The 17,394-nt window shown below is 52.1% G+C and overlaps 1 protein-coding gene across 1 annotated transcript in view; it reads left to right on the top strand.

Moving 5' to 3' along the window:
• LOC136305750 (filamin-A-like) overlaps positions 1–17,388 on the top strand; it is a 60,940-nt gene extending 43,552 nt beyond the window's left edge. Inside the window, 10 exon segments of the mRNA XM_066209068.1 lie at positions 490–612; positions 2,516–2,782; positions 4,387–4,524; positions 6,014–6,129; positions 9,476–9,608; positions 11,943–12,119; positions 15,111–15,329; positions 16,139–16,209; positions 16,212–16,314; positions 16,317–17,388. Of these exon segments, the coding sequence (XP_066065165.1) occupies positions 490–612; positions 2,516–2,782; positions 4,387–4,524; positions 6,014–6,129; positions 9,476–9,608; positions 11,943–12,119; positions 15,111–15,329; positions 16,139–16,209; positions 16,212–16,314; positions 16,317–16,366 (1,397 nt within the window). The 3' untranslated portion in view covers positions 16,367–17,388.
• The last annotated feature ends 6 nt before the right edge of the window (positions 17,389–17,394 follow it).

Here is a 17,394-nt window from a genome sequence, read left to right as displayed (position 1 = left end):
GACACTGGGAGCGACTGGGAGCCACTGGGAGGGACTGGGAGGGGATTTGGGGGCACTGGGAGGGGATTTGGGGGCACTGGGAGGGGATTTGGGGACACTGGGAGGGACTGGGAGCCACTGGGAGGGACTGGGAGGGGATTTGGGGACACTGGGACGGGATTTGGGGTCACTGGGAGGGGATTTGGGGTCACTGGGATGGGATCTGGGGTCACTGGGAGGGGATTTGGGGTCACTGGGATGGGATCTGGGGGCACTGGGATGGAATTTGGGGGGGTCCCGTCTGACCCCAAATCCCTCAGGGTGCCAGGTCTGCAGGAGCCTCACCTGGGGGGGGATTTGGGGGATTTTTGGGGGGATTTTTGGGGGGATTTTTGGGGGGATCTGGGGATGTTCCGAACCTCAGGGAGGTTTGGGAATTTCGGGGCAGATTCTGGGGGGTTCTGGGGAGGTTTTGGGGGTCCCGGCTGACCCCAGCCCCCCCGTCCCCAGGGAGCCCCTTCTCGGTGAAGGTGACGGGCGAGGGCCGCGTGCGCGAGAGCATCACCCGGCGGCGCCGCGCCCCCCCCGAGGCCAGCGTGGGGACCCCCTGCGACCTCAGCCTCAAAATGCCCGGTGAGGGGCTGGGGGCGCCCGGGGAGGGTCCTGGGGGGATCTTGGGGGTCTTCAGGGGGTCCTGGAAGTCTTCGAGGAGACCCTGAGCATCCCTGGAGGTGTTTTGGGGTTTGGGGGTCCTGAGTGTCCCCCAGGGGACAGAGTGGGGACGCACTGGGATCGTTTCCTCTCTTGTTTTGCCCCTTTTATCCCCTTTTTCCCCGATTCCCCCTTTTGTCCCTTTCCCCCCCTTTTTCCCCATTTTTCTTTGTTTCTCCCCCAAAGCTCTCCGTCTCTGAGGTTGCCACACAGGTGACGGGTCCCTCATGGAACATTGACCCCAATAACCCCGTTTTTCCCCCCCATAACCCCGATTTTCCCCCCCATAACCCCATTTCCCCCCCAATAACCCCATTTTCCCCCATTTTTCCCCAATAAGCCCATTTCTCCCCCATTTTCCCCCCAATAACCCCATTTTTCCCCATTTTCCCCCCAATAACCCCATTTCTCCCCCATTCCCCCCCAATAACCCCATTTCCCCCCCAATAACCCCATTTCCCCCCCAATAACCCCATTTCTCCCCCATTCCCCCCCAATAACCCCATTTTTTCCCCATTTTCCCCCCAATAACCCCATTTCTCCCCCCAATAACCCCATTTTTTTCCCCATTTCCCCCCCAATAACCCCATTTTCCCCCCCAATAACCCCATTTTCCCCCCCAATAACCCCATTTTTTCCCATTTCCCCCCCCAATAACCCCATTTCTCCCCCATTCCCCCCCAATAACCCCATTTTCCCCCCAATAACCCCATTTCTCCCCATTTCCCCCCCCAATAACCCCATTTTCCCCCAATAACCCCATTTCTCCCCCATTTCCCCCCCAATAACCCCATTTTCCCCCAATAACCCCATTTTTTTCCCATTTCCCCCCCCAATAACCCCATTTCTCCCCCATTTCCCCCCCAATAACCCCATTTCTCCCCCCATTTCCCCCCCAATAACCCCATTTTTTTCCCATTTCCCCCCCCAATAACCCCGTTTCTCCCCATTTCCCCCCCCAATAACCCCATTTTTCCCCATTTTCCCCCCAATAACCTCATTTTTCCCCATTTTCCCCCCAATAACCCCATTTTTCCCCATTTCCCCCCCAATAACCCCATTTCCCCCCCCAATAACCCCATTTTTTCCCATTTTCCCCCCCAATAACCCCATTTCTCCCCCATTTCCCCCCCAATAACCCCATTTCCCCCCCAATAACCCCATTTTTCCCCATTTCTCCCCCCAATAACCCCATTTTTCCCCATTTTCCCCCCAATAACCCCATTTTCCCCCCCAATAACCCCATTTCTCCCCCATTTCCCCCCCAATAACCCCATTTTCCCCCATTTTCCCCCCCAATAACCCCATTTCTCCCCCATTTCCCCCCCAATAACCCCATTTTTCCCCATTTTCCCCCCAATAACCCCATTTTCCCCCCCAATAACCCCATTTTTTCCCCATTTTCCCCCCAATAACCCCATTTCTCCCCATTTTCCCCCCCAATAACCCCATTTTCCCCCCCAATAACCCCATTTCTCCCCATTTTCCCCCCCAATAACCCCATTTTTCCCCCATTTCCCCCCCAATAACCCCATTTCTCCCCCATTCCCCCCCAATAACCCCATTTTTTCCCCGTTTCCCCCCCAATAACCCCATTTCCCCCCCCAATAACCCCATTTCTCCCCCATTTCCCCCCCAATAACCCCATTTTCCCCCATTTTCCCCCCCAATAACCCCATTTTTCCCCCCAATAACCCCATTTTTCCCCATTTTTTCCCCCAATAACCCCATTTTTCCCCCCAATAACCCCATTTTCCCCCATTTCCCCCCCCAATAACCCCATTTCCCCCCCCAATAACCCCCCGTCTCCCCCGCTGCCCCCCAGAGCTCTCCGTCTCCGAGGTGACCGCGCAGGTGACGGGCCCCTCGGGCCAGGCCGTGGCCTCGCAGGTGCTGCCGGGCGCGGGGGGCGCCGTGGGGGTCCGCTTCGTGCCGCAGGAGACCGGAGCCCACCGCGTCAGCGTCAAGGACCGCGGGCAGCACGTGCCCGGCAGCCCCTTCCAGTTCACCGTGGGACCCCTGGGAGAGGGGGGCGCGCACAAGGTCCGCGCCGGGGGGCCGGGGCTGGAGCGCGCCGAGGCCGGCAGCCCCGGTGAGCGCCCCGAAAACGGGCGGGGGCACCCCGAAAACCGGGAGGGGACGGGGGAAAAGCCAACAAAACGGGGAAGGGGCCTTGAGAAAAGGGGCTTGGGAGCCCCGAAAGTGGGGCGGGAACGTCGCGAAATGGGGAAAGGATCCCCCGAAAATGGGGCGGGGAGCACGAAAATGGGGCGGGGACCCCCGAAAATGGGGCGGGGAGCACGAAAATGGGGCAGGGACCCCCGAAAATGGGGCGGGGAGCACGAAAATGGGGCAGGGACCCCCGAAAATGGGGCGGGGAGCACGAAAATGGGGCAGGGACCCCCGAAAATGGGGCGGGGAGCACGAAAATGGGGCAGGGACCCCCGAAAATGGGGCAGGGAGCACGAAAATGGGGCAGGGACCCCCGAAAATGGGGCAGGGACCCCCGAAAATGGGGCAGGGAGTGCCAGAAGGGAGGTGGGGACCCCCGAAAGTGAGGTGGGGACCCCCAAAAATGGGGCAGGGACCCCCGAAAATGGGGCGGGGAGCACGAAAATGGGGCAGGGACCCCCGAAAATGGGGCAGGGAGCACGAAAATGGGGCAGGGACCCCCAAAAGGGAGGTGGGGACCCCCGAAAATGGGGCAGGGACCCCCAAAAGGGAGGTGGGGACCCCCGAAAATGGGGCAGGGACCCCCGAAAATGGGGCAGGGAGCGCCAAAAGGGAGGTGGGGACCCCCGAAAGTGAGGTGGGGACCCCCGAACCCGAGCAGGGACCCCCAAAAGGGAGGTGGGGACCCCCGAAAATGGGGCAGGGACCCCCAAAAGGGAGGTGGGGACCCCCGAAAATGGGGCAGGGACCCCCAAAAGGGAGGTGGGGACCCCCGAAAATGGGGCAGGGACCCCCGAACCCGAGCAGGGACCCCCAAAACCTGAGCTGGACACCTTGGGGTCCCCTCACGCCGTCTGTCCCCCTCCCCAGCCGAGTTCAGCGGGGGGCCGGGGGTCTCTCTGTCCTTTATGGGGGATTTTTGGGGGATTTTCTGTGTCAGGGGGATTTGGGGTGGTTTTTTGGGGTTTTTGGGGTGGTTTTTAGGGTTTTTGGGGTGGGTTTTGGGGTTTATGGGTGATTTTTAGGGTTTTTAGGGTTTTTGGGATGATTTATGGGGTTTTTTGGGTGTTTTTGGGGTTTTTTTGGAGTGTTTTTTGGGGTTTTTGGGGTGTTTTTGGGGGGTTTTGGGGTGGTTTATGGGGTTTTTGGGTGGTTTTCAGGGTTTTTGGGGTTTTGGGGGTTTTTGGGGTGGTTTATAGGGTTTTTGGGTGGTTTTTAGGGTTTTTGGGGTTTTTGGGGTGGTTTATGGGGTTTTTGGGGTGGTTTATAGGGTTTTTGGGGTGTTTTTTAGGGTTTTGGGGGTTTTTGGGGTGGTTTTTGGGGTTTTCGGGGTGGTTTTTGGGGTTTTTGGGGTTTTGGGGGTGGTTTATAGGGTTTTTTGGTGGTTTTTAGGGTTTTTGGGGTTTTGGGGTGGTTTATGGGGTTTTTGGGGTGGTTTTTGGGGTTTTTGGGGTGGTTTATGGGGTTTTTGGGGTGGTTTTTGGGTTTTTGGGTTCCCCTGACCCCCTTTCCCCCCCTCCCCAGCCGAGTTCAGCATCTGGACCCGCGAGGCCGGCGCCGGGGGTCTCTCCATCGCCGTCGAGGGTCCCAGCAAGGCCGAGATCGCCTTCGAGGACCACAAGGACGGCTCCTGCGGGGTCTCCTACGTGGTGCAGGAGCCCGGTAACCCGCGGGGTTTGATGGGGTTGGGGGGATTTATGGGGTTTGGGGGGGTTTGATGGGGTTTGATGGGGTTGGGGGATTCTGGGGAGGGGCTTTGGGGTGGCCGGGACCCCTCCCCTGCTTCGTCCCCCAAAGGGGATGTCGAACCCTGAGCGTGTCCCCAAGAGCGGGGAGAGAACGGGGACAAAGCCGAGGTTTTGGGGATTTTGGGGAATGGGATTTTTGGGGTCAGAACCCCCTCCCCGAATTCCCTGATCCCCCCCAGGTGACCAGGAGGTGTCACTGAAGTTACATGATGAGCACGTCCCCGAGAGAACGGGGACACAGCCGAGTTTTTGGGCGATTTTCGTGGTTTTGGGGTGGATTTTTGAGGTTTTCGGGGCAGAGTTTTGGGGGTTTTTGGGTTTTTCGGGGCGGATTTTTGGGTTTTTTGGGTTTTTTGGGGCAGATTTTTTGGGATTTTTGGGATCAAACCCCTCCCCAGCTCCCCCAGGTGACCATGAGGTGTCACTGAAGTTCAGTGACGAGCACGTCCCCGAGAGAACGGGGACACAGCCGAGTTTTGGGCGATTTTCGCCGTTTTGGGGCGGATTTTTTGGGGATTTTTGGGTTTTTCGGGGCGGATTTTTGGGTTTTTTGGGTTTTTTGGGGCAGATTTTTTGGGATTTTTGGGATCAAACCCCTCCCCAGTCCCCCCAGGTGACCATGAGGTGTCACTGAAGTTCAGTGACGAGCACGTCCCCCAGAGAACGGGGACACAGCCGAGTTTTTGGGCGATTTTCACCGTTTTGGGGCGGATTTTTTGGGATTTTTTGAGGCAGATTTTTTGAGGTTTTTGGGTTTTTTGGGCAGATTTTTTGGGGTTTTTGGGATCAAACCCCTCCCCAGCTCCCCCCAGGTGACCATGAGGTGTCACTGAAGTTCAGTGACGAGCACGTCCCCGAGAGAACGGGGACACAGCCGAGTTTTGGGCGATTTTCGCGGTTTTGGGGCAGATTTTTTGGGATTTTTGGGGTTTTTGGGATGGATTTTTGAGGTTTTTGTGGTTTTTGGGGTGTTTTTTTGGGGATTTTTGGGATCAAACCCCTCCCCAGTCCCCCCAGGTGACCAGGAGGTGTCACTGAAGTTACATGACGAGCACGTCCCCGAGAGAACGGGGACACAGCCGAGTTTTGGGCGATTTTCGCGGTTTTGGGGCGGATTTTTTGGGATTTTTTGGGGCAGATTTTTTGGGGGTTTTTGGGTTTTTTGGGGCGGGTTTTTTAGGATTTTTGGGATCAAACCCCTCCCCAGCTCCCCCCAGGTGACCACGAGGTGTCACTGAAGTTACATGACGAGCACGTCCCCGAGAGAACGGGGACACAGCCGAGTTTTGGGCGATTTTCGCGGTTTTGGGGCGGATTTTTTGGGGTTTTTGTGTTTTTTGGGGCGGATTTTTGGGGGATTTTTGGGATCACCCCCCCTCCCCTAATTCCCTGATCCCCCCCAGGTGACTACGAGGTCTCGGTGAAGTTCAATGACGAGCACATCCCCGAGAGCCCCTTCGTGGTGACGGCCACGGCCCCCAGCGACGCCGCGCGGCGCCTGACTGTTTCTAGCCTTCAGGTGAGGCACCTGGAGACCCCAAAAAACCCCAAAAACGCCCTAAAAAAACACCACAGAACCCCCCAGAGTGCGGGGGGGGCCGGCCAGCGCAGCCCTCGAGGGGCTTGGGGTTTGTAGGGGCAGTTTTGGGGTTTGTAGGGGCAGATTTGGGGTCTGTAGGGGCAGATTTGGGGTTTTTAGGGGCAGATTTGGGGTTTTTAGGGGCAGATTTGGGGTTTTAGGGGCAGTTTTGGGGTCTGTAGGGGCAGTTTTGGGGTTTTTAGGGGCAGATTTGGGGTTTTAGGGGCAGATTTGGGGTTTGTAGGGGCAGTTTTGGGGTTTGTAGGGGCAGTTTTGGGGTTTGTAGGGGCAGTTTTGGGGTCTGTAGGGGCAGGTTTGGGGTTTGGGGTCTTTAGGGGCAGATTTTGGGGTTTTTAGGAGCAGTTTTGGGGTTTTTAGGGGCCGTTTGGGGGTCTAAAGGAGCAGTTTTGGTGTTTGGGGTTTTTAGGGGCAGATTTGGGGTTTTTAGGGGCAGTTTTGGGGTTTAAAGGAGCAGGTTTGGGGTTTGGGGTTTTTAGGAGCAGATTTTGGGGTTTTTAGGGGCAGTTTTGGGGTCTGTAGGGGCAGATTTGGGGTTTTTAGGGGCAGATTTGGGGTTTTAGGGGCAGATTTGGGGTTTGTAGGGGCAGTTTTGGGGTTTTTAGGGGCAGTTTTGGGGTTTAAAGGAGCAGGTTTGGGGTTTGGGGTTTTTAGGGGCAGATTTGGGGTTTTTAGGAGCAGATTTGGGGTTTTTAGGGGCAGTTTTGGGGTTTTTAGGGGCAGTTTTGTGGTTTGGGGTCTTTAGGGGCAGATTTTGGGGTTTTTAGGAGCAGATTTGGGGTTTTTAGGAGCAGATTTGGGGTTTTTAGGGGCAGATTTGGGGTTTTTAGGGGCAGATTTTGGGGTTTTTAGGAGCAGATTTGGGGTTTTTAGGGGCAGTTTTGGGGTCTGTAGGGGCAGATTTTGGGGTTTGGGGTCTGTAGGAGCAGATTTTGGGGGGTTTAAATCAGATTTGGGAGTTTTTAATCAGAATTCTGGGTGGCCTTGAGGCAGTTTTCAGGGTCCCCAGCCCAGATTTGGGGTTTTTAATCAGATTTGGGGTTTTTAATCAGATTTTGGGGGGATTTGAGGCAGATTTAGGGTTTTAAATCAGATTTTTGAGGGATCTGAGGCAGATTCGAGGTTTTAAATCAGATTTTGGGCGGATTTGGGGCAGAGTTTTTGGTTTTTAATCAGGTTCGAGGTTTTTAATCAGATTTTGGGGGAATTTGAGGCAGATTTTTTGGTTTTTAGTCAGATTTGAGGTTTTTAATCAGATTTTGGGGGATCTGAGGCAGATTTTTTGGTTTTAAATCAAATTTGAGGTTTTAAATCAGATTTTGGGGGGAATTTGGGGCAGATTTTTTGGTTTTTAATCAGATTTGAGGTTTTAAATCAGATTTTGGGGGGGATTTGAGGCAGATTTTTTGGTTTTTAGTCAGATTCGAGGTTTTTAATCAGATTTTGGGGGGATTTGAGGCAGTTTTGGGGTTTTAAATCAGATTTTGGGGGGATTTGGGGCAGATTTTTTGGTTTTTTAATCAGATTCGAGGTTTTAAATCAGATCTTGGGGGATTTGGGGCAGATTTAGGGTTTTAAATCAGATTTTGGGGGGATTTGGGGCAGATTTTTTGGTTTTAAATCAGATTTTGGGGGGATTTGGGGCAGATTTTTTGGTTTTAAATCAGATTTTGGGGGGATCTGAGACAGATTTTTTGGTTTTTAATCAGGTTCGAGGTTTTAAATCAGATTTTGGGGAGGATTTGAGGCAGATTTTTTGGTTTTCAATCCGATTCGAGGTTTTAAATCAGATCTTGGGGGTTTGAGGCAGTTTTGGGGTCCCTGCGCTGGCCCAGCCCCCCCGGCCCGGGGGTCTCGGGGTCTCTCTCGTGTCTCTGATAAAGGCTTTGAACAGGGGGGGGCCGGGGGGGGGTTAACGGGACCCAACGGCCCCAAAAAAACCAAAAAAAAAACCCCCAAAAACCCCCAAATTTGGGGTCGGGGGTCGCCGCTGGCTCCCGTTAAACCCCCCCAGCCCCCCAAGGTAAGTGGGGGTCAGGGGGGGACCCCAAAATCTTCCCCCCCACCCCCTTTAGGGACCTTCAAACCCCCCAAAAAAATGCAAGATCCCAAAAAATTGGGGATTTTTGTTTTTTTGGTTGGGGTTTGGGGCTCCCTCGGGGGTTTTTTGGGGGGTTGGTTTATTTTTTTTGGGTTTTTTTTTTTTTCCGGGGTTATTTTGGGGGTTTTTTTTCAGATTTTTGTTGGTTTTTGGGGGGGATTTATTTTTTGGGGGGGAGGTTTTTGGGTTTTTTGTTTCTTTTGGGGTTTTTTTCAGGGGTTTGTTGTTTCGGTTGTTGGTTTTTTTGGGGGGGTCTCGGAGGGAATTTGGGCTTTTTGTGGGGGTTTATTTGGGGGTTTTTCAGGGATTTTTGTGGGGGGGTTTTGGGAGGCGGGTTTTGGTTCCTTTGGGGGTTTTGGGGGGAGTTTTTTGGGGTTTATTTATTATTTATTTCTGTGTTTGTGGGTTTTTTGGGGGATTTTTGTGTTTTTTTGGTGGATTTTTTTCTCAGGTTTTTGTGAGTTTTTTTATTTGTTTTTCAGGGTTTCTTTGGGGCTCTTTGGGATTTTTTTGTTGCTTTTTTCTCTTTGGGATTTTTTTTGGGGAGGTGTTTTTCTTTCTCTGCGGTTTTTGGGAGGGGTTTTGGGGTTGGGTTTATTTTGTTTTTTTGGGGGAAATTCTTTGGGGTTTTTTTAGGGTTTTTTCGTTGTTTTATTCTGTTTCTTTGGGAGATTTCTTTGTTTTCTTTTTATTATTTTTTAATTTATTTTCCTTCACTCTCTTTGGGGGTTTCCTTTGGTTTTTTTGGGGAGTTTCTTTGGTTTTCCTTTCATTATTTGGGGGAGTTTGGTTGGTTTTCTTGTTTGTTTTTTTTTTCTTGGGTTTTTTCCTGCTTCTTTGGGGCTTTTTTTGGAGAATTCCTTTTCTTTCCTTGGCTTTGTTTGTTTGTTTGTTTTCTTTGGGTGTTTCTTGTGTCGTTTCTTTCTCGTCGTCGTTTTTTTTGTTTGTTTTTTGTTCCTATTTTGGTTTCTCGTTTCCGTTTTTCGGGGGTTTTTTTGTTTTGTTTTGTTTTGTTTTTCCCTCTTCCTTTTTGGCATTTCTCCAGGAATTTTTTTCCCCTCCCTTTTCTCCATTCCCCAGATTTTTGGTTTTGGGGGGAGTTTCTTGGGAGGTTTGGGGGGTTTTTTCTGCCCCGATTTTGGGCGTTGCTGACCCGTGTCCCCCCAGGAGTCGGGGCTCAAGGTTCACCAGCCGGCCTCGTTCGCCGTCAGCCTCAACGGGGCCAGGGGGGCTCTGGACGCCAAAGTTCACAGTCCCTCGGGGGCCCTGGAGGAGTGTCACATCTCCGAGGTCACCCCAGGTGAGGGGACGCGGCGAAACGGCAGAAAACCCCGAGAAAATGGAGCCTTCCCATAAAAATCTGCACATTCCCATAAAAATCTGCAAATTCCTCCCCAAAATCTGCAAATTCCCATAAAAATCTGCAAATTCCCATGAAAATCTGCAAATTCCCATAAAAATCTGCAAATTCCTCCCCAAAATCCGCAAATTCCCATAAAAATCTGCAAATTCCTCCCCAAAATCTGCAAATTCCCATAAAAATCTGCAAATTCCCATAAAAATCTGCAAATTCCCATAAAAATCTGCAAATTCCCATGAAAATCTGCAAATTTCCATAAAAATCTGCAAATTCCCATAAAAATCTGCAAATTCCTCCCCAAAATCCGCAAATTCCCATAAAAATCTGCACATTCCCATAAAAATCTGCAAATTCCCATAAAAATCTGCAAATTCCTCCCCAAAATCCGCAAATTCCCATAAAAATCTGCACATTCCTCCCCAAAATCCGCAAATTCCCATAAAAATCTGCAAATTCCTCCCCAAAATCTGCAAATTCCCATAAAAATCTGCAAATTCCCATAAAAATCTGCAAATTCCCATAAAAATCTGCAAATTCCTCCCCAAAATCCGCAAATTCCCATAAAAATCTCCAAATTCCTCCCCAAAATCTCCAAATTCCTCCCCAAAATCTCCAAATTCCTCCCCAAAATCCGCAAATTCCCATAAAAATCTCCAAATTCCTCCCCAAAATCTCCAAATTCCTCCCCAAAATCTCCAAATTCCTCCCCAAAATCCTCAAATTCCCATAAAAATCTCCAAATTCCTCCCCAAAATCTCCATATTCCCATAAAAATCTGCAAATTCCCATAAAAATCTGCAAATTCCTCCCCAAAATCCGCAAATTCCCATAAAAATCCGCAAATTCCCATAAAAATCCGCAAATTCCCATAAAAATCCGCAAATTCCTCCCCAAAATCCGCAAATTCCCATAAAAATCTGCAAATTCCTCCCCAAAATCCGCAAATTCCCATAAAAATCTCCAAATTCCTCCCCAAAATCCGCAAATTCCCATAAAAATCTCCAAATTCCTCCCCAAAATCCGCAAATTCCCATAAAATCTCCAAATTCCTCCCCCAAAATCCGCAAATTTCCATAAAAATCTCCAAATTCCTCCCCAAAATCTCAAATTCCTCCCCAAAATCCTCAAATTCCCATAAAAATCTCCAAATTCCTCCCCAAAATCTCCAAATTCCTCCCCAAAATCTGCAAATTCCCATGAAAATCCGCAAATTCCCATAAAAATCTCCAAATTCCTCCCCAAAATCTCCAAATTCCCATAAAAATCTGCAAATTCCCATGAAAATCCGCAAATTCCCATAAAAATCCGCAAATTCCCATAAAAATCTGCAAATTCCCATAAAAATCTGCAAATTCCTCCCCAAAATCCGCAAATTCCCATAAAAATCTCCAAATTCCTCCCCAAAATCCACAAATTCCTCCCCAAAATCCTCAAATTCCCATAAAAATCTCCAAATTCCTCCCCAAAATCTCCAAATTCCTCCCCAAAATCTCCAAATTCCTCCCCAAAATCCGCAAATTCCCATAAAAATCTCCAAATTCCTCCCCAAAATCTCCAAATTCCTCCCCAAAATCTCCAAATTCCTCCCCAAAATCTCCAAATTCCTCCCCAAAATCTCCGAATTCCTCCCCAAAATCTGCAAATTCCCATGAAAATCCGCAAATTCCATAAAAATCTCCAAATTCCTCCCCAAAATCTCCAAATTCCCATAAAAATCTGCAAATTCCCATGAAAATCCGCAAATTCCCATAAAAATCCGCAAATTCCCATAAAAATCTGCAAATTCCCATAAAAATCTGCAAATTCCTCCCCAAAATCCGCAAATTCCCATAAAAATCTCCAAATTCCTCCCCAAAATCCACAAATTCCTCCCCAAAATCCTCAAATTCCCATAAAAATCTCCAAATTCCTCCCCAAAATCTGCAAATTCCTCCCCAAAATCCTCAAATTCCCATAAAAATCTCCAAATTCCTCCCCAAAATCCTCAAATTCCCATAAAAATCTCCAAATTCCTCCCCAAAATCTCCAAATTCCTCCCCAAAATCTCCAAATTCCTCCCCAAATCCTCAAATTCCCATAAAAATCTCCAAATTCCTCCCCAAAATCTCCAAATTCCTCCCCAAAATCCACAAATTCCTCCCCCCCGTCTTCCCCCCCAGATTCATTTCTCCCGTGTTTCACCCCCCGGGGGATTTTCCATTTCCGGAATCCCGGGGCTCGTTCCGGGCTCTCGGAGGTAACTCCGGGCTCCCGTTGTTTTTTCCCGTCCCGCAGACAAATACGCCGTGCGCTTCATCCCGCGCGAGAACGGCGTCTACGGCATCGACGTCAAGTTCGAGGGTTCCCACATCCCCGGGAGCCCCTTCAAGGTGCGGGTGGGCGAGCCGGGCCAGGCCGGGGACCCGGGCCTGGTGTCGGCGCACGGGCCCGGCCTCGAGGGCGGCACCACGGGTATGGAAAAACGGGAATATGGGGGGAAAAATGGGAATTCTGGGGGGGGAAAACGGGGATTCTGGGGGGGAAAATGGGAATTCTGGGGGAAAAATGGGAGTTTGGAGGGAAAAATGGGAATTTGGGGGGAAAATGGGGGATTTGGGGGGAAAATGGGAGTTTGGGGGGAAAAATGGGAATTCTGGGGGGAAAATGGGAATTCTGGGGAGGAAAAATGGGAATTCTGGGGGGAAAATGGGAATTCTGGGGAGGAAAAATGGGAATTCTGGGGGAAAAATGGGAATTTGGGGCGAGCCGGGCCAGGCCGGGGACCCGGGCCTGGTGTCGGCGCACGGGCCCGGCCTCGAGGGCGGCACCACGGGTATGGAAAAACGGAATATGGGGGGAAAAACGGGAATTCTGGGGGGAAAATGGGGGATTCTGGGGGGAAAATGGGGATTCTGGGGGGAAAAATGGGGATTCTGGGGGGGAAATGGGAATTTGGGGGGAAAAATGGAGTTTTGGGGGGAAAATGGGGATTTGGGGGGGAAAAATGGGAATTCTAGGGGGGAAAAATGGGAATTCAGGGGGAAAATGGGGGGAAAATGGGGATTCTGGGGGGGGGAAAATGGGAATTCTGGGGGGAAAAATGGGAATTTGGGGGGAAAAATGGGAATTCTGGGGGGAAAATGGGAGTTTGGGGGGAAAAATGGGAGTTTGGGGGGGAAAATGGGAATTCTGGGGGGAAAAATGGGAATTCTGGGGGGGAAAATGGGGATTCTGGGGGGGAAAATGGGAATTTGGGGGGAAAAATGGGGATTCTGGGGGGGAAAATGGGAATTTGGGGGGGAAAATGGGAATTCTGGGGGGGAAAATGGGGATTCTGGGGGGAAAATGGGGATTCTGGGGGGAAAATGGGGATTCTGGGGGAAAAATGGGGATTCTGGGGGGGGAAAATGGGAATTTGGGGGGAAAAATGGGAGTTCTGGGGGGAAAAATGGGAATTTGGGGGGAAAAATGGGAATTTGGGGGGAAAAATGGGAATTCTGGGGGGGAAAAATGGGGGATTCTGGGGGAAAAATGGGAGTTTGGGGGGAAAAATGGGAGTTTGGGGGGAAAAATGGGAATTCTGGGGGAAAAATGGGGATTCTGGGGGAAAAATGGGAGTTTGGGGGGAAAAATGGGAATTCTGGGGGGAAAAATGGGAATTCTGGGGGAAAAATGGGAATTTGGGGCGAGCCGGGCCAGGCCGGGGACCCGGGCCTGGTGTCGGCGCACGGGCCCGGCCTCGAGGGCGGCACCACGGGTATGGAAAAACGGGAATATGGGGGGAAAAATGGGAATTCTGGGGGAAAAATGGGGATTCTGGGGGAAAAATGGGAATTCTGGGGGGAAAATGGGAGTTTGGGGGGAAAAATGGGAGTTTGGGGAGAAAAATGGGAATTCTGGGGGGAAAAATGGGAATTCTGGGGGGAAAATGGGGATTCTGGGGGGAAAATGGGAATTCTGGGGGGGGGAAATGGGAGTTTGGGGGGAAAAATGGGAATTTGGGGGGGAAAATGGGAGTTTGGGGGGAAAATGGGAGTTTGGGGGGGAAAATGGGAATTCTGGGGGGAAAATGGGAATTTGGGGCGAGCCGGGCCAGGCCGGGGACCCGGGCCTGGTGTCGGCGCACGGGCCCGGCCTCGAGGGCAGCACCACGGGTATGGAAAAATGGGAATATGGGGGGAAAAGTGGGAATTCTGGGGGGGAAAAATGGGAATTCTGGGGGGAAAAATGGGGATTCTGGGGGGAAAATGGGAATTTGGGGCGAGCCGGGCCAGGCCGGGGACCCGGGCCTGGTGTCGGCGCACGGGCCCGGCCTCGAGGGCGGCACCACGGGTATGGAAAAACGGGAATATGGGGGGAAAAATGGGAATTCTGGGGGGAAAATGGGGATTCTGGGGGGAAAAATGGGAGTTCTGGGGGAAAATGGGAGTTTGGAGGGAAAAATGGGAATTCTGGGGGGAAAATGGGAGTTTGGGGGGAAAAAATGGGAATTCGGAGGGAAAAATGGAATTTCAGATTTCAGGGATATTTTTGGGCTCTCTGGGATAACTCAGGGCTCTCAAGGCTGTGTTTGGACTAACCCAGGGCTGTTTTTGGGGCTCCCAGGGCTGTTTTTGGGCTCCCAGGGCTGTTTTTTGGGCTCCCAGGGCTGTTTTTTGGGCTCCCAGGGCTGTTTTGGGGCTCCCAGGGCTGTTTTGGGGCTCCCAGGGATAATTTGGGATAACCCAGGGCTGTTTTTGGGCTCCCAGGGCTGTTTTGGGCTCCCAGGGCTGTTTTTTGGGCTCCCAGGGCTGGTTTTGGGCTCCCAGGGCTAATTTGGGGCTCCCAGGGCTGTTTTTGGGGCTCCCAGGGCTGTTTTTGGGCTCCCAGGGCTGTTTTTGGGCTCCCAGGGCTGTTTTTGGGCTCCCAGGGCTAATTTGGGCTAACCCGGGGCTGTTTTTGGGGCTCCCAGGGCTGTTTTTGGGCTCCCAGGGCTAATTTGGGCTAACCCGGGGCTGTTTTTGGGGCTCCCAGGGCTGTTTTTGGGGCTCCCAGGGCTGTTTTTGGGGCTCCCAGGGCTGTTTTTGGGGCTCCCAGGGCTGTTTTTGGGGCTCCCAGGGCTGGTTTTGGGCTCCCAGGGCTAATTTGGGCTCCCAGGGCTAATTTGGGCTCCCAGGGCTAATTTGGGGCTCCCAGGGCTGTTTTTGGGGCTCCCAGGGCTGTTTTTGGGCTCCCAGGGCTGTTTTTGGGGCTCCCAGGGCTGTTTTGGGGCTCCCAGGGCTGTTTTTGGGCTCCCAGGGCTGTTTTGGGCTCCCAGGGCTGTTTTGGGGCTCCCAGGGCTGTTTTTTGGGGCTCCCAGGGCTGTTTTGGGGCTCCCAGGGCTGTTTTTGGGCTCCCAGGGCTAGTTTGGGCTAACCCGGGGCTGGTTTTGGGGCTCCCAGGGCTAATTTGGGCTAACCCAGGGCTGTTTTGGGGCTCCCCCAGGCTCCCCGGCAGAGTTCGTGGTGAACACGTCCAAGGCGGGCCCGGGCGCTCTGGCCGTGACCATCGAGGGCCCGTCCAAGGTGACCATGGAGTGCCACGAGTGCCCCGAGGGCTTCAGGGTCAGCTACACGCCCATGGCCCCGGGCAGTTACCTCATCCACATCAAATTCGGGGGGCCCCACCACATCGTGGGCAGCCCCTTCAAGGCCAAGGTCACCGGTGAGTCGAAGGGGGGGACGGGTTTGGGGGTTGGGGGGGTTTAAAGGGGGATTTGGGGAGGGTTTGGGGGGTTTAAAGGGGGTTTGGGGGGTTTAAATGGGATTTTGGGGGTTTAAAGGGGGATTTGGGGAGGGTTTGGGGGTTTAAAGGGGGTTTGGGGGTTTAAAGGGGGTTTGGGGGGGTTTAAATGGGATTTTGGGGGTTTAAAGGGGGATTTGGGGAGGGTTTGGGGGGTTTAAAGGGGGTTTGGGGGTTTAAGTGGGATTTTGGGGGTTTAAAGGGGGATTTGGGGAGGGTTTGGGGGTTTAAAGGGGGTTTGGGGGGTTTAAATGGGATTTTGGGGGTTTAAAGGGGGATTTGGGGAGGGTTTGGGGGGTTTAAAGGGGGTTTGGGGGGTTTAAAGGGGGTTTGGGGGGTTTAAATGGGATTTTGGGGGTTAAATGGGATTTGGGGAGGGTTTGGGGGGTTTAAATGGGGTTTGGGGGGTTTAAATGGGGTTTTGGGGTTTAAGTGGGGGTTTGGGGTTTAAATGGGGTTTTGGGGTTTAAGTGGGGGTTTTGGGGGGTTTTGGGGCGCATCGAGGGAGTTGCATTTCAACCCCTGATCTTACGATTCAACTCCTGATCTCTTGGCGTTCCTCAAACCCTGAATTCCTGTAAACTTTTCCCCCTCAAACCCCTCCGTTTCCACCCTCCCCGCCCCCCCCCAGATTTTTCCCCATCTCAACCCCCAACCTTCCCCCCCCATGGATTTTTTTTATGTTCAAACCCCCCCAATTTTGGGGGTTTTTTTTCCCCCCCCCGTTTCAGGGCCCCGCCTGGTGAGCAGCCACAGCCTCCGGGAGAGCTCCTCCATGCTGGTGGACTCGGGGGGGCCACGGGAGCCCCTCCCCCGGCCCCGCCCCCCGCCGGGGCCCCCCCGGGACCCCCCAAATTCTCTGACGCCTCCAAGGTGGTGGCCAAAGGTTTGGGGCTCAGCAAAGGCTTCGTGGGCAGAAAAACTCCTTCACCGTGGACTGCAGCAAGGCCGGTGAGTGAAAACAGCCTCCAAAAAAGGACCTGAAACGGCCCCGTAATCGCCCGAAAAACCCTGCCTGGAATGGCCCCAAAATCAGCTAAAATAGCCCCAAAAAATGACCTGAAATGGTCCCCAAAATAACCCGAAAAACCTGCCTGGAATGGCCCCAAAATCAGCTGAAATAGCCCCAAAAAATGACCTGAAATGGTCCCGAAATCACCCGAAAAACCTGCCTGGAGTGGCCCCAAAATCGCCTGAAATAGCCCCCAAAAAATGACCTGAAACGGTCCCAAAATAACCCCAAAAAACCTGCCTGGAGTGGCCCCAAAATCGCCTGAAATAGCCCCAAAAAATGACCTGAAACGGTCCCAAAATAACCCGAAAAACCTGCCTGGAGTGGCCCCAAAACCGCCTGAAATAGCCCCAAAAAATGACCTGAAACGGTCCCCAAAATAACCCGAAAAAACCTGCCTGGAGTGGCCCCAAAATCAGCTGAAATAGCCCCAAAAAATGACCTGAAACGGTCCCAAAATAACCCGAAAAACCTGCCTGGAGTGGCCCCAAAATCAGCTGAAATAGCCCCAAAAAATGACCTGAAACGGTCCCAAAATCACCCCGAAAAAACCTGCCTGGAGTGGCCCCAAAATCGCCTGAAATAGCCCCAAAAAATGACCTGAAACGGTCCCAAAATAACCCCAAAAAACCTGCCTGGAGTGGCCCCAAAATCAGCTGAAATAGCCCCAAAAAATGACCTGAAATGGCCCCGAAATCACCCGAAAAACCTGCCTGGAGTGGCCCCAAAATCAGCTGAAATAGCCCCAAAAAATGACCTGAAACGGCCCCGAAATCACCCGAAAAACCCTGCCTGGAGTGGCCCCAAAATCAGCTGAAATAGCCCCAAAAAATGACCTGAAATGGCCCCGAAATCACCCGAAAAACCTGCCTGGAGTGGCCCCAAAATCAGCTGAAATAGCCCCAAAAATAACCCAGAAGTGGCCCCAAAAAACCCATCCCAAAAAATGAAAAATGAAAAAAAAAAAATCAAGAA

This window comes from Chamaea fasciata, unplaced genomic scaffold (genome assembly GCF_029207755.1).
Source record: "Chamaea fasciata isolate MVZ Bird 193981 ecotype frontalis unplaced genomic scaffold, bChaFas1.0.hap1 SCAF_620, whole genome shotgun sequence".
Taxonomy (NCBI): domain Eukaryota; kingdom Metazoa; phylum Chordata; class Aves; order Passeriformes; family Sylviidae; genus Chamaea; species Chamaea fasciata.
Note: the sequence above shows the minus strand (reverse complement) of the source record. Positions and strands in the feature narration are given on the sequence as shown.